Source organism: Crocodylus siamensis, chromosome 7, assembly GCF_052110815.1.
Source record: "Crocodylus siamensis isolate JL-2025a chromosome 7, ASM5211081v1, whole genome shotgun sequence".
Classification (NCBI taxonomy): domain Eukaryota; kingdom Metazoa; phylum Chordata; order Crocodylia; family Crocodylidae; genus Crocodylus; species Crocodylus siamensis.
Genome location: NC_143401.1, coordinates 10,971,246 through 10,988,147, shown reverse-complemented (window position 1 = coordinate 10,988,147; position 16,902 = coordinate 10,971,246). Strand labels below are relative to the sequence as shown.

General features: G+C 49.5%; 1 protein-coding gene across 3 annotated transcripts in view; it reads right to left on the bottom strand.

Annotated features, from left to right (window-relative positions):
• Positions 1-16,902, bottom strand: part of PTPRU (protein tyrosine phosphatase receptor type U) — a 307,092-nt gene that overhangs the window by 79,915 nt on the left and 210,275 nt on the right. For all 3 annotated transcript variants that reach the window (XM_090057147.1, XM_090057145.1, XM_090057146.1), the window contains exons 13-14: positions 16,311-16,347; positions 10,942-11,080 (exon numbers count right to left, since the gene is read on the bottom strand). In XM_090057147.1, coding sequence (XP_089913273.1) covers positions 10,942-11,080; positions 16,311-16,347 — 176 coding nt within the window. The remainder of the gene's footprint in view (positions 1-10,941; positions 11,081-16,310; positions 16,348-16,902) is intronic.

The following is a 16,902-nucleotide window of genomic DNA, read 5'->3' as shown; positions in this document are numbered from 1 at the left end:
TATTATTATACTTTGTAGCCTGATGATTTTCTACTTGATCAAAGGCTCGATTAAAGCTTGGTTTTTTTCCCTGGCATTTTGGCTGGCATTAATAATGACTGCTCGCCCATCCCTCCTTCCTGTCCCTCCAAAAGACAGTCTATAAAATGGAAAGTTTACCGAACAGTCAGAAAGTCTCCTGCTACGCTGTCTCGGTCTCACAACGCACAACTGGAATGAACGTTTTGCTGAAAAGGACCAGTGAAAAGACAGCCACCAGGGAATGATGGCTGGAAACACAGCGGAGATGCTGGCTTCCTGTTGGACAGGATGCGCCAGGCAGAACAGTGCCCTGTCTCTGATAGCGGCTAGCACCAACTGCTTCAGGAAACTCCACTATAAGCCCATCTGCCCAAGAAGCTGCTCCATGACCGCAGCCAGTTCGATGCTAACACAGAAGGGTGCATCACCTTTTAACTCCCCTGTGCAAGATGAAGTTTCATTGCTACCTGGGAGAACTTTTACAGTCTTTGCACGTTCCTATTTCCAGGGAAGGGCATCTGGGCCTGACAGCTTGCAAAGAAAGTTTTTTTTTGGCTACTATTTAGTTGGTCTAATAAAAGATATCGCCCCTACCCCAAGAGTTTTGTCTGCCTATGCTTTTAGACCAACATAGATAAAATCAATACCCCTATCACCTTCCAGGTACCAGTGCATTGCATTTTTCATTCTACCCCATCATTAACCATTCTTTTAATCAAAGCATGGACTTAACCCCTTATTTACACAGATTTAACTGAAAGCAAATGTGGCCCAATCTGAATACCTATTTTTTCCTGATTGCATTACCGTTTTCCACTTGTGTCCTCCTAGTTTGCAATGATGCAGATGCAAATTTGCATCTCACAGGATCAATGTTACAATCTTGGGTGTTTTTTCCAGCTGGAAAGGTTACAGTGGCCCAAGACCAAAGGGGTTAACTGAGCACAGTGGTGATGGGGAACTAACCACAAAAGAAGCACCATTACTTTTGTTTCATTCCCCCCTTGTTCCTGAGCAAGAATCTGACACTATTTCCTGACTCACAGCTGGCTCTGTGGCTATGGAAACAAACCTGGCTGCTGGACAGTGCAACCGATGCCAAGAGGGAACTTAAGAAATAACACAGCCCCTTTGGTTTATTTTTCCTCTCTGTTTATTAGATAGAGGTGAAAGCGGGTGATGAATTCCCAGCCTAGCGAGAAAGGAGAACACTCCAAGTCTGGGGCAATGGCATGAGTGGGAAGGAGAGCACTGCTCAGAACTGATTTTTGGTCAATCAAGGGGTGAGATCTCATGGGATATCAGCAGAAACACAGGCCTGGGACAGGGAGAGGGAGGAAAACTATCATGAGGAGGTAAATGAGTGCCCCTGGCAGGTCAAGTAAGGTGTAATATAGCCATTATCTTAGGCAAAACCTCAGAGCAAACTGGGCAGCACAAAATACCCCTGTCCCATGTTCCTGCATCTCCAGAGTTCACTAGCTCACTAAAGTAGTGATTCTCAACCAGGGGACCACAAAATGCTAGCATGGTTAGGCATGCAAATATGATTTACAGGATCAAGCCAGAGATTTCAAAATCTCCAGGAATGCAGAGTATTAAAAAAAAGAAGCCTGCTGTGTTGTGGTCTTTCCGAGTTTTTTGCAACAGAAGAATTGCTCTATTATTTTTGTAGTCATAAAAGGAGTGACAATGATGAGCCAGGGGCACCTGGAGTCTAGCGAGGGGTGTCCTGAGTCTAATGAAGGTGAGAACCACTGCCGTAAAGAAACAGATTTGGAGGGGGCAGAGAAACAAGGGATCTCTCAAGCAGAGAAATGCATTACCAGCAAAGGAAGAGCACTTGGCTGTGACTCCCATGCTTTAGACCTTGGCTACTGACCCCTTCCAGTCCCCTTATCACTTACGTGTCCCTTGCATTCCTCCTGCCTTGGTACCACGTTCTGGCCTGGTGGGGTGACAAGGACAGCCTCACCTCACCCCTGCCAGCCTCCATCATCTCAGACAGAATGAAGAGTTGGCCCAGCAGTAAAAAATAGCAATGGTGCAAAAGAGAGATGCTTCTTGCTCCTATCTTGATCTACTCTGGGAGGAACAGGCTGGTCCCAGCAACTACCCCAGCCAGACAACTGCCTACGTACTTGGCTTAAAGAGACAATAGCATGCTGGCTTTACAAAAACTTCCGATTTTCCTTTACCACCCCATACACCAGAGCTGGGCTGCAAATCACCAGGGGTTTCCACATGTCACAAAGGGGGCTCAGACTGTGGTGGTGCTTGCACATGCTGTAGAAGTGGGACAGAGATTTCCTATGGCATGTGTATGGGGGGGACACCAACTACTGCTAATAAGCATGCATCAGCTGATCCAACTGTTTCATCTTTCCACTCCTATCATGAAATAAGAAAGCCACAACGCAATGATTTATACCTGAATGAAACTGTGGTAAATTACTGCAGTTTAACTTCCGCTTATCACAGGATAGAGTGGACAGGCAAAACAGTTACACTGGATTCAGCTGAACCTCACCCCCTTTCCAATTTTCACAATTGCTTCATCTGTCCATGCCCCCAGGCTCCCTTCCTAGCTCAGCAACTGACTCCTTATGTCATCATGGGCAAGTCTCTTCCTTTATCTACACTGCAAGTTTCCCCACCTGTAAAAGAGGGATAAAGTTTTATATTTGCTAAGATTTGAAATTACAAAGCCACTTAGCCAAGGCTCAAGGCACTCTTAACATAGTAAGTTACATAATACTGTAATCAAATTAAACCTCAGCAGCTTTAAAAGCATGAGTTTCATGAGGACTTAACCAGCCACCCACCTCCTTCATCAACTAGAAAGCTTGCCCTCTGCCTCCCCCAGCAATGATCTCAAGGGAAGGGACACTGAGAATGAACTCACTAAAAAGTCTGAGAGGTGTTTAGACCCTGCAGTGATGGCAACAGAAGCACCATGGCAGGTAGACAGATAAAAGTCAGAAGGTGTTTGGCTCTGGGGTCCTGCTTGGGACCCACCGATATTAAAGAGGTGGGTTCCTACAATGAAACTCATCTTAACCACCCCAGGGACCAGCCAAAGCTGAATGCTGAGAAGAGGTAGAGGACCTAGAGGCCACAAGGCTCAACGAGCCTTGTAACTCCTTTAAAGATGACCTGGCTGGCTGACCAATAGGTGTGATGTACCTTGGACTGCAGTACTCTCGGGCACAATCTGGCTCCCTTGATGGTTAGTGTTAAACCCATCCTTTGCCAGCCAAGTGCTGTGATGTGCTGCTCATCCAGCGCTGCAACAGAGTCCTTGCCAAGGCTGCTCAGCAGGGTGTCAGAAACACCCTTTTGTGCACACAGCCCCACAGGACTGATAAGCCAGTGACAGCCAGAGGGATGGGCAGAGAGAGTAAGATTACTGCAGAGGGGTGGGGAGCCTCAGGCCTACCTGCTGCCCCTTTTCCCATGTCTGTCAAACACCTAGTGTCGTGTCACAAGAGTCCTCCCAGGGCTCTTCCAGAAAAGGCCACACAGCCTATTTCAGAGCCCACTGCACTGAGCTGTCAGAGGGTCATCCCAGAACCAGGACATATTGCCCTTCCAGAGCTTGTTGGCCCAGAGAGATGGGGGGAAGCTTAGGACCCAGGACACGTGGATTCCACGTGTCTCAGTTCGGACCACGTCCACAAGCAGACAGCACTGGGTGCAGAAACATTTGCATGAAGTCAGGAGCTGTGACGGACATCCCTGCAGGTGGACTGGCCAGCTGGGGTGCATCAACCTGCATGCCTTCTGACTGGCTGATGGGAACAGCAGGATCCCTCTTCAGGCCACAAGGGTAATGATCTGTTAGCTGCCTCGGCCCAGGACATGCTGCTCCTGCCTCTTGACTGCCTGGCCCTGGCCATTGGTCCCAACCCTTTGACCAGTTCCAAACTTCAGCTCTGCCCATTGGCAGCGACTGCCCCACATCCTGGTGATATAACATACGAGGGCTGAAAACTGCACTACCTCACAGTAGTGCCAGTAATGCCATTGGCTGCCACCCTTGATCTTCTCCAGAGTCAGATGCATTTATGGATTCAAGTTTGAGGTTCAGAGCTCAATCCAAATTCTACAGGGCTTTGGGCTTCATCTCAGTTACAAGTGCTGCTAGGAAATCACAGATGCCCTTGGACCCAGACCCACTACTGACCCCTTAGAGGCAGGCCAGCATCGTCCTGCTCCTCCTATACCCAAAGAAACAGAGGCCCAGAGGGGAGGTGTCTTACCCCAGGATCACGGGCTAGGAACACTCCCAAGCTTGTGTTGTGTTGGCCCACTCCCCTCCCATCCTGAGCTTTGCTGCAGGTTTATCTCACTTTATAACACCTGGCTGCTCTAAGCTAATGGTTACATAGGCATTTCTTTCCTAAACAATTCACAAAGCACCTTCTTAGAGTTTCTTTGCTAAAAATATTCCAACCTACCTGCCTGATATACTTATGTGACCCCCTTCAAGTCTGGGCCCTGGAAATCAGAGGCAGCATTTCCTGATTACAGGTGGGACAGAGAATTGTCATCAATAAAGAATGAGGTAGAGGTATGTTGCAGCTCCTCCTGTAAGGTACCATGTGCGTGAGACTGGCCCAAGAGTTTCCTTTCTGTGAGTTAAATTCTCTTACAAAGTCTCGTAGCCTCAGCACAGCCAATTTTCATGCCTCAGAGAATGACAGAGAGAAGGAGCGAGAGCTGGCGTGTCTGATTTCAGAAGCTGTTTTGCAAAATTCAAAACCAGTTTCTGTTTCAGAAACCCAAATCTGGCAAATGATTAAATCTCTGCATCATTTCAGATCTGAGAAACAAAACTGAACTGGCATCAAAAGGAAACTTCTCCTGCTTATACAGTCTGGGGCTTTAAACAGAGACATATCGTACCACTCACAAAGATGCCAACAGTTCTTCATTGTAGAGCTCTTGTGCAACCGCACCTGAAACGTGCTGTTCATTTCCAGACACACCATATCAGGAAGGTTTTTCTGAACTGAAGGCTATTTGGAGAACAGCAGCAAAAATGACTAGAGGCTAAAGTCAGGAAATGTTAAAAGCTCTTTGGCCATTATTGCTTGGCTAAGTGGCAGCATGACCACTGTCCACCTGAAGGGCAAACCACATAGGAGAGGTGCAGTCATTGCGGAGTGGGGAAGGATGAAGCTAAAAAGAAAGAGAGGAAATGGAGCAAAGGACAACTTAGGCAGGAAGTTTAGAAACCCATTGGTGAGAGTCATTAGAACAAAAAAAAACCAAGGGAAGTAGTGGAAACATCACTGCTGGGGTCACTGAGTACAAGAATAGATAATGCTTTGGAGAATCTGCTGAGGAAAACAGCACCAGGCCTGGAAATGGTGCAGATAGGATTCAAAGGATTTTCTCCCCTCTGACAGCCCCAGTTCGAGGATGTCCATGTGTATGCAAACAGGGAACCTCACTGTCACACCCAAGAGCTCCACTTAGATGTCCAACGGCTTGCACCTGCAACGGGAACACGGGCTTCTCACTTAGGCGCCCAACTTTCAGAAGTGCACGGTACATTCTGATTCTGCTTTCTAGCTCCCAAATCACCAACATTATTTACCATACCTGGCTCCACAGGCCTGCATCTTCCAGTTAAAAGGCTGCCTCTTTTCTACAGATCTGAGTTCAGGCTGCAGGAGAACATGAGTAAAAATAATTCACCCCATCTTGCCCCTGCCCTATGTTCTTGTGGGACCAATAGCTGGTTGGTGGGGTCCAAATCACTATGCAGATGATGCCGTGATTCTCTTGGTTGTCCTATTTGCTTGGAAAACCAAACTTGGAGGCCCTGAGTCAGGCCTGCTCCTTTCCTGCCTTTAAATGAAAGAGTCTCATTGATCCTACTTGGTGATGCATGAGCCCTAGCAGAAAACTGATACCCCCTGTACTCCTGAAAGCCATCGTGCTTTTGGCTCTCTCTATTCACCTTCCATGTTAACAACACAAAGGACACAAGCACTAGCTGCAGGGTGGCTGGTGCCCACTGGGACCTGCTGTTTCCTGCCGGTGCATGCAGGCTGCTGATCACCACTGCTGTTTAGGAGTGGGAAACCCACTAGAGTTACAATAAAGCTCCTTGATGGCTTCTCACTGGCTCTGACCAGCCTGTGGGTGCTGCAACAGCTCCCCTCACTGCAGCCATAAAGAACAAGGCAAAAGGCTCCTGATGGGGACTAGCATAGACATGTTCTTCCTGCATCAGGCTGGCTGACATGCCCATTACGTGCACAATGATGTCCCTTGCTTTTTCTATTGTTATTTAGGGAGAGCCAGAACACTCACAGAAACCTTGTCCGCACCCTGCCAGGTTAGCTGGTCAGCGTCTTTCCCTCACCTCCCCCAGTGGTCTGTGCACAGGCATCGGCACATATCATCCTTTCTGCAGTCCCACTCCCTACTTGGCGTAAATGAAAAATGTTGCCAATACAAAGAACCTGCTGGGAGCAGCATCTGCTCCTTCGTTGCTTATTGACAAGCTACATTCAAAAAGTGGAAAATTCCACTCTGGAAGCAAAGCCTAAGTGACAGACGTCCCAACACCTGGTGCTGGGTGAAGCACTGGGTCCTGTATTCACGGCAAGGGAATCAGAGATTGCTGACCAGTCCAGCTGAGTTCTTTCCCTAAAAAAGTCGGGAACCACTGCTACTGGGAACTACATTGCATTGGCCTAGGAAGCGGGGAACACTAGGGGCTCCTATGCAGACGCAGGAAGCCTGCTCCAATGCAACTGTAATTCCAGAGAGTCTGCTGGAGTGTGGAAATTGCTGCGCTCCAGCAGCCTCCAGCGTCACATGCATCAGCATCCCTGTGCTTAAAAATGGTGGTGGGGTGCTTTAAACTAAAGCTGGTCCAATGAGCTTTAGGTCAAAGCACCCCACCGCCTTTTTTCAGCGCGGGGACGCTAATACATATGACGCTCCGGGAACTTTTAATTACTGCGGCTCTTGCAGCTGTGCTAATTAAAGTCCCACCCCCCCACCCCTCCCAAAGAACGTGTATAAACACCCTAGGTGTGACCAAATAGGGTAGCTCCCTTTACATGTCAGGCTAGTGTACGAGTCTCCCAGCATCCCTTTTGTAGTCCTGCCTCTTTACCTTCTAGTGGGGCTCAATTTTAGCTCTTTAGCAGCGGTCGTCAAGCAGGAGACGTGAGATTCTGGAAGCCAAGCATATCTGGTCCTTCCTCTTCAGGGAACATGACTTGTGACCCCTTTTCCCCTGAGCTGATGAAAAGGCAACTGCCAGAGCCACAAGGGATCTCCTGTTACCACGACACCTAACCTATTAGATACACAGGGATGAATGCAGCAAGCGTGTGGCCTCTCTGATGTAGACCAGGGCCTCCTATGCTCTCCATCCTGTGCTCAGCACCCATGAGGCTGTGGTCACTCAACAGAGACCCCTCTCAGGCTGAAATGATCATTTCTGTAGTCTGTCTGGTTTAAGTCTCATCCCATGGGCAGATCCATGCAGACAAGGAACCTCAGTCCCAGCATCAGAGAAAAGTGCTACAGGTCATGACAGTCTGATGCTGCTTTCAGACAACCTGGTGTCCCGTTCACAGCTGAGTGAAAATCCTCTGGAAACTACTTGGGGTGGGCACTAACAGGGGGTGGCAGATATCCTACCTGGACCTTTGAGTGCTTTGTGCAACCATCACCGAGTAACCATATTAATAGTTCACCCTGAAAAAACCTCAGAGTCCCTTAGTCCAACACTACCATTCTGCCGCCTCTGTGAGCTGTGGCATGCTGTGCCCACATATCAGTATGTCTACGTGACACAATGCAGTGCAGTCCAGTGCAGACACCTTGGCTAGAACTGGAAGCAGCATAATCGTGTTAGTGCAGTACTCGGGCTGGGTAATACACTGGATTTTCTCACATAACCAGCAACTTTCCCTGCAAAACCAGCTGGGGAAAATTGGGGTGTGCATTCCATGTGAGAAAAAGGGCTCCCCAGAGGTCTGGACATGTGGCAGCAAGGGATAGGGGGCACGGAGCACAGGCAGCATTACACTCTGGGAGACATGGTAATTAGTACCGACTTCATGTCCTCCTCACCCCACCACCAAATTTCTGGGCCCATGGGGAGTTCCTCTCCCCAAATGCATGCTGGATTGAGCTGGCACATGGGGCTAGTCCTCAGCAGGAGTGCCAGGTCCAACCCAGCATGCCAGGCTCTATCCCACACACTGGCTGCAGAGCCACATGCCTGGGCAGACTCAGCATACCAAGCCCATGACAGCTGGCGCTGGGGCCGTGCACCGAGTCAGACTCTGTATATGACTTCAGAGCCTGCACAGGACCCCAGACTGAGCATGCAGCATGAGCGCCAGTGCCAGACCAGGCCCTGTTCCTGTGCAGTCCCCAACCCCAGCGACCCCAGATCTCAATTATTCATCTGTACCTCAAGATAAGCTTTTTTCCCCCCTTCTTAAGGCCTTCCAAAAATAGGCTGCATGTCATATTCAGGTGGCGGGGAGGTGTCACATACAAAAAAAGTACCCTTTTTCTCAGCCAGACAGCTTAGCTTAGCAGAACACTCTGCTATACAACTTCAGTACCTGAAACTATCTCTACAGGGCACTGTATGCACATACATGCACACATGCTCTTGCACCTTACCTGTCCCAGGCTTTTTCTGCTGGCAGACAGCAGCCACCACAGGAAATTCACCACATTCACAGCCAGGTGTGTCCGGCAACTTTGCGTGGTGCTGTTACAGAGCTATGCCAGTAGAGCCTGGAGCGTGCCTTTGGTGGGCACCAACTGCTGAAGGGGCTGCAGCAGCCTGCACAAGGCACAGGCATGCCTGTGTATGCCTTCGACCCACTCCCAGGGAATACCAGAAGCCTCCTGCTGGCATAGCTTCCCCATGCAGATAAGGCAAAGCTGTAATTTAAAATCAGAGCAGCTTATGCTTCTCCCCTGCAAAAAGCTGCTTTTGCTCCTGTGGTCTGCAGCTGGAGCAGCTCTGCTAGAGACTGACACAAGCTCAGATCCCCAATGGAGACAAGGCCTTAGCCTCCAGCCCTTTCCTATGTACAGCTGAATGTGAAAGGCAGGCGGAGATGCCCAGTGCCTAGCTTTATCTCCAGCTTGGGGACAGGAAGAAGCCTGTCATTCCATCAGCTCTCCTGTCAGGGACTACTGCCTCTATCTCAGGCTCCCCAGGGCCCAGCCCTGAGCAGAAGCATAGGTTAGAGCAGAAGCATCTGCAGCAAGGAGCTTCTGACATGCAGTGCCCTTTGAGGGGAAGAAAAGGAAACCAACTATTCCTGCTTGCTCCATATCTTAAATGAAATCATCAGGTCTCCGCAAAATGTGAGACAGGCAGGAACAGCAGAGCCTGGTGTGAGCTGCCTGCACTGAGGCAACAGACAGAGCTTCTCCAGCACTGATCGCAACCAACTCAGTTGCAAAGAAGAGCCGCATGGAGCTGCCATTGCCGTCACAGGGCAGGCTGCTCTTTTCCATGGGCAGCAGCTGTGTGGATCTCGCAGCCTCCCTGACACCGCAGTTCAGGGGCTGGAGGGGTGGGAGGCCAGTGCCTATCACCAAACATTTCATGCATATTTCATTAGTTAGTGGTTTGCCTGGACGGGCCTGACTCCTCTGCCCTTTACGGAACGTCACCTCTCCGGCAAAGGAGCTGCTAGCAGCGGGCATCTTCCAGGCAGCCGGCCAGGGAATGGACAGCAGGAGAAGGCACAGAAGGTCAGTGCTGTCGCCGTGGCACCATGTGCTGCAGGAATGATGCTAACGAGGGCATGGGGGTAGGTAGGCTCTGCAGTGTGCCAGCTTAATGCTACCACACCAGGCACAAATCGAATGGGTCTGCCGGTTCTGCAACCTGACAGGGATAGTGAAGAAAGGGAGGTGTGAGATGGGACTGCCTGGAGCAGCACCCACAGCACCAAGCCCGTCTCATCCCCTGCGTGCTCCCTGCTCTGCATGGGAGGCAGCAGTGCTATACTGCAGGGCCAGGACCCCAGCCCTGGCATATGGCTCCTGCCCCCGCTCTGTGGCTGGAAGCAGCTCTCCTGAATTTATCTGGGTATCACTGGATTTTTTTTTTTTTTTTTTTTAAACTCCTGAGACTTGCAACACAGACTTTCAGCCAGCAGGGGAGATAGGAGCCCCTCTGCTGGGAACCCCAAGGACTTACGTTAGCCTCAAATAATGGATGTTTGCCATTCTCACCTTGGCCTCGCCTTCTCTTCACTGATCTAAACCATCTCTCTGCCTCCTCAAAGGCAGCAGTGGTTTTATGCAGGCGTCTAACCAGCTGTCCAAGCCCTGATGTCACTGTGAAATCTTACCAGAGCGGCAGATACAGACCGAGCAGGACACTGAGACTGTTTGAATCACAGCCCTGCTGGCCAAAGGAAACCAGCAAGGTACAATTTGGCATAATTTGCTCAGGAGAGGAACAAGACTGGACTGGAAGCAGGGGGTCAGATGCGGCGTGTGTTGGCAGATCCGAGGGAAAGACGGCAATAACAGAACACAGGACAGAACTGAGGTACCTGGCAAGCTGTCTGGAGCAGGAATGCAATAGCAGGAGGTCAGGATGAGGGGCATCGGCAGAGCAAAAGGAGTGAAGGCAGGGTGGATAGAGTCAAGGAAGCAACTTCAGGCATGGGTTACAGCTGAGCCGGGGGGTGGGATTTTTGCAACTCCCTCATGCCCCCTTCCCTAGCTCTCTGAGATCCTGTCAACAACAACGCACCACTTTCTAGGCACTGAAATCCCCCCTCAAAAGAAAGAGCAGAGCTCAGAGGAGTGGAAAGGGCCAAATGCCAAGAAGCAAGGGAGCTGCCAGCTGCAAAGCTCACAGAGGGATGAGGAGACAGACAGAGGTTTCCTTACCCTTTCCGAATGACGACAATGATAGCGCCAAGGAGAATAATTAAGACAACCAGCCCTCCAGCACAGATACCCAGGATCAGGCCCATCTCCTCCGAGTGCTGGGACACCTCCAGGGGACGTTTGCTCTCTTTGCAGGCAGCTGCAAGGGGAAAAAGTACAGAAAAGCGGGGTCAAAAATTCAGCTCTGACCTAGTTTCTTTGCAGCTGGCTTGGCAGATCCTTTTCCCAGACATGCACACTTGCCTGGAGAAGCACTTGTCAAGGAACCAGTGCCAGGCAGGCTGCGCTCGTCAAGCTTAAACGCAACTGGCCAAGGCAAATCCCACACTCAAGAGGCACAGACACGTGAACGTGCTCTACAGGAACACATGCATGTGCAAAAAGCTCCCCACAGACATGCAAAATGTATCCCACACAGCAAAAGCTCCCCTACAAGCATGCAGAGAGCATGGATATGTATAAACACACCAGCTCACAGAACAGACGTGCAAGAAAAATCCCAAGTGGACACAAACAACGCACTCTCACCTCTACATATACACATGTATACCTGTGTAGTGCATACACACACACACACACACACACACACACACACACTAAAGCTCCCTTGCAGGCATAGGTAATGTGCACATACCAAACAAACCCTCACAGACATCTGCAGTCACGCACAAGTATTAAGGGTCACACTCAACTCCAGCAGAGTGGTCGGAGTAGGACAGCGATTCTCACCCTTTTTAGACTCAAATGCCAGCTCTTAGTTTTCATTTGGATTTCTGACTAGCAAAAAGTAATGTTGTAATTCTTCTATTGCAGAGAATTCAGAAAGATCACAGCAGGTCAGAATGCTTCTACTGCTATGGATTCCTGTGTGAAATCTTTAGGCTCATCTTGCAAATCATGCTTGCATGCCTAACAATGCTAAGATCGCATAGCACCCTGTAGCACCCCTGGAAGCACAACAAGGCACATCCGGGTGCTGCAGCACCCTACTTAAGAACCACTGGAGCAGAGAATTTATATTCGCGCACGCACACACACATTCAGAAATTGTTGCAATTAGTTTCCTGTTGCCTACAGAGCTGAACTCTCCTTCTGGGATTTCAAAGCAGTGGGGCTGAGTGCCTTGTGCATCTAGAAGTAGGACTGAATGACTCCAGCCACCACCCCTCGAGGCAGGCACAGGTCTTGCTTGCAGTACCCTGAAGAGTCTTTAATCAGCTAGGCCACAGCAGGAGGCATACCCGTGGCAAAGTGCATGTTCTCCCCAGCCAGCAGCAAGCAGCCTGCTTGACACCCAGGAAAGAAATGTCCTTGCACAAATGGGTTCGACACCTGTTTAATGTTCTAGCAAACAATCCAATCTAATCCCCACATAAATGAGGCTGCTTAATGTTCTGATCCAAACAAACAATCAAACAAAAGAACAACCCCATCAAACTTCTCATCCAGCCGAAGGTGGTCAGAAACGAGCTGCAGCTCTTTGTCTCCTTTCCGCTCACCCCATCCCCATCTCCTCTACAGATCCCTCCCAATCCGGTCAGCTGAGCGTGAGGTCCTTTCAATGGCACTGCATCAGCCTGGGGGAGGGTCACATTGAATTATTTAAACTCGCAAACAGAAGGAGAAGAGGGGCACGTCGGGCAGAAGTTCACAAGTGTGCGAGTCATGAGTTTGCACTGAGTCAGCACTTGCGTGTGCATCGCTGAAGTTGTTCTCTGAGAGAGCCCGTGCCCATGCTGAGGAAATTCACTCTCAGGCATTTGCTGAAGGAAACAGAGATAGCAGAGGCATGGCCAGTGCACTGCCAGGCACACCAAAGGGCTGCGGCACTCCAGAAAGGGAACACAAACTAAATGGACAGGTAGGGCATGTGGACAGTTGGATGGACGAGAAGTTTTGGCGGGTGGCCTGAGTGGACTGGTTCTGTGAAAGGACAAGGTGGACAGGGTTGGTGGAGGATCTAGGTCATCATGGGCCAACCTGCTTGGCAAGCCAATCTGCCTGGGCTGCTACTCTGCATTTTGCTCCCTACTGATCTGCTGCATGCCACGCACAGAGGCTGCCTGTGCCACTAATGGCATGTATGCCACAGGCTGGACACACCTAAATTAGGCAGTGAGCTGGGTGGATGGATACCCAGATCAGAGGGCAACTGAGCTGAAAGGGCTCTGTGGAAGGGCTGGGCAGATGCACTGAGAGGATAGGTAAAATGGACAAGTCAAGCAAATCTCTAAGGGAATTTCTTTTGCATTTCCCTGTCCTCTCCAATGCGGGTGACCTCCCTGAATGCTGGGTGCTGAAAGGTGCTCTCTCTTCTGATTAACCTTCCCTTCTCTGCCTCAGCTCCCTTGAGGTCTTACTCCACAGGCCCTCATTATGGTGGGCAAGCCAGCACGTTAGCCCTGCAGCCTGCTCTACACTACCTTTAAAGCCACAGAGAGATGATGATGATTGTGCAGGATTAAGACTCTTGCTGCTGCCTTCACTCTGATGCAGATGGGGGACGTCTTGGTCATGAGACAGCAGTCTGACCTAGTCTGGCCTGGCTTCCCTCCTCTTTTCACCTTGTTTGTGTGACTTAAAGAGATACTATTAAAGTTAGCAGGCCAAGAAATTGGCCCTGCCAGGATGGTTGGTAAATACAGGTAAGAGGCCCATGCAGCCCCCCTCTCCCCCTTCCTCCATTGCGCCCATCTGTTCCATTGTTGTGTGAAGGCAGTAAAGAGTAATTAACAGGAGCACTGCTCCCTGAAGCACTGCACTGTGCATCTCTTTGCAGAGATGGCCTCCCTCCCAGGCATAAAGCAGCATTTATAAGCCATAAAAAAGATGCAGAAGAGGAGAGCAGAGGTGTCTATCCAAAAGGGAATCGTCATGCTGCCATCAACACTAGCCTGTTCCTCCTCGCTCTCAAAGAACAGTACATGAACCACTGCGCCCCTACACACACAGACAATCCTACCCAAACACATAAATACCCTCACGCACAAATGCACACATGCATATACACACACCACATTCACACCCATTTCCTCCCTGCATACACACTGTATGTACACATCCTTCTTCCCCACACCCATACCCACTTCCACCCTGCACACACTGTATGCACACCATTACATACATATCGTGTTTCCCACACCTCCCCCCATACACATGCCCCCCACTTCCAGGGCTCTCCCATTCTGGTTTGCCTACTGTGCAACTAATGATGGTTTAACTCTTGCTTTTTATCAGAATGATTGCATTTTCATGCAGTGCCTTGGCAGGGGCAGAGGGTGCTTTATAAATAGTGTTATAATGATAATGAGGATTATTAATAAACCTGTACAAAGCAGGCATCCAAAGGGGAGACAGAGGAATAGTGCCCAGCCTCAGGATGCGGTTAAAAGTCTGCCTGTAAATCAACTCTCATTTATAATGTTTCCTCCAAGGGTGGTTTAATCAATTCAAACATAGAATTAAGCCACAAAATGGGGAAGAAGTCTTCTGCAAAAACTAAAATCTAATTGTGGGAGCAGATTAATCCCTGTGCCCAACTAATACATGCTGCAACTGCCCCCAACTACCAGAGGTGATGCTCCCCAGACTCAAGCTAGGTACCTCTCTTACCCCAGGAGCCAGTGCTTATCCCTTACCCAGCCACTAATTCCTTCCCCTCCTATTCTGAACACTTGCAGGTCCCAGCCATTAAACACTGCCAGTGCTACTCAGGCTGCTAACTGGTGAGCCACCCCCATACTCCCACCCTGTTCATGCCAGGACAGCTCCACTGAAGATACAAACTCAGCAAGGGTCTTGCTAGCAGCTGAATGGCAGGGCCAATGGAGTGGAGGCTTTTTGTGCCCAGCTCCCCATTATCTGTCCCACCCCATCGCATTCACTCACTGGAAAAGGAAAGAAAGGGAAAGAAAGGAGACAGGGTTTCAAGGGAGAAGCAAGGGTGGGAAAAGGGTGTCTACAGCAAGCTTGAGGTGAGCAGCTCCCTCCCCCCACCGCCTGTCTACTCGCCCTCCGGCTGCCCACTGCTCCGTGGCACAAAAGAGTTGTGTCCTTCTCTAAGTCTGTAGCACAATCCAGCATCCTCCGATCCTGCCATGCCCCCATGTCCCACTGGTGCACTCTGACTGGGCAATATCACTGGGGTTACTGTCTTGTTCAAGAAAGTAAGCATGGCTCTGGTGTGATAGCCGATGCATAAAGTACCAGGCCCAGGTATCCCAGCTCAGAGCTAACCCCCAAGATAGTGCCAGTGGATGCCTGGCTTTTAGCCTATCTATGCATAATTCCAACACTAGCTGGTTTATAAATCCCTTTTGTCCTTTTTTAATATTCTGCAGTAGCTGCACACACATTTATGCCCATTTTTCATTTCCCACTGAGCCAGGAGTTTAAGTCACTTTATTACATTTTTTTCCCCTTCCCTGGGTCCAATAGGGAGCTAAATATATTAGTCAAGCACGAGGAATTTTATTAAATACACAAGGCCACAAAAGTTCAATCCCCCTGAAAGTCCAAACCATTTAGTTACTTGTTGAAATTCCTGGAGCAAAAGAGAAAGGCTGAAATACAACTCTCCCCACCTCAACCAATTTCACTTGCCGGAGGGGCCCCCCAGGACTGCCAGCCACACAATTACCCTGGCTAATCTCACTCCTGGACTATATAAATGCCAAGCATGTCTACGGTTTATACCAGCCGAGATCAATTGCAGTATTTGATGCATTAAAGGGATGCTGACAAGGTCTAAAATTCAACGTGCCTTCCTCCCCGCCTGTTTTTTTCCCCTCAAAGGATCCACATATGCGAGTCTTAGTCCAAAACAAACAGGCTTGTGAATAGGGCACTGGGCAGGAACCCAGGAGGTCAGAGGTCAACTCCTTCCTCTGAGATAGACTATATGTCACTTCTGGTGCCTAACTTAATCTTTCAGCTCCTGACCTATAAAATGGGGATAAAACTGTCCTTCCTTCATCCTACTTCTTCTCATCTGCTGAGATTGGAAGGTCTTTGAGGCTGGAGCTGCCTCTCACTGGGTATATGTGCAGAATCTACCCGAACAGAGCCCTGAGCTCGACAAGGCTTCTGAGGGTTACCATAATAACGACCTTCAAATTAAAATACTGTCAGAAGCAAGAGCAACCTGGCAACAATGAACCCTTCTTCACAGCCTGGATTTCAAGTGCAACATGATGAAACGGTGTGCATACAAATGCCAGCCTTCAACAGCCATCCTGTAATAGCAAATGACAAAGTACGACCCAGATCTCAGGAGACCCCCTAGAATGACAACCCAGGCCGCGTAGGCCCAGCCTCAGTGGAGCAAAGAGCTATACCCAGAGCAGTGGGAGGCCCAGCTAGGATCTTACCTTTGCGAGCAATCCGGACACAGTTCAGCCTGGTTTCCTGCAGAGAGAAAAAAGATTGGAGATTCAACCAGGATGCAAGAGAGGCATCACTGGGTGCTTCTCGGTGGGGAAGCTAGAACAAAATTTGGTCAGTTTACTGAAAATTTGTACCTGGGGTAATGTTCTACATGAACCATGTTTGCTCTTCTGACTGATCTCTGTCCGGAGCCAAAGGGACAGCCCTGATGGACTACAATGATCAGTACTGAACTGTCCATCCATCAGCCTGCCCCAAACCAAGCACTGGCTGGGTCTCAGTTCAGAGTTCAACAAAGGCCTATAAACTGAGCTGCAGACAGCTCTGGAGCACAAAACCCCTGTGATGAGCCCCAGGGATGGACTAGAAGGGACCCAGGAAGAAACACATCCCCCTCTGATTTAAGTGACCTGTCATTTAGGTTTCTGACTGCTGTCAATAGGAAGGAATTACCCAGGCCTGGCTCCAAAAGCAACAGGGCAAAGAGGATAACCATGTACCAGGCTTTGGACAGCAGGGCTGGACAAACGTTTTCTATGGTATTTGAATTAAGCATCATTTTTCACAAAGATTTCT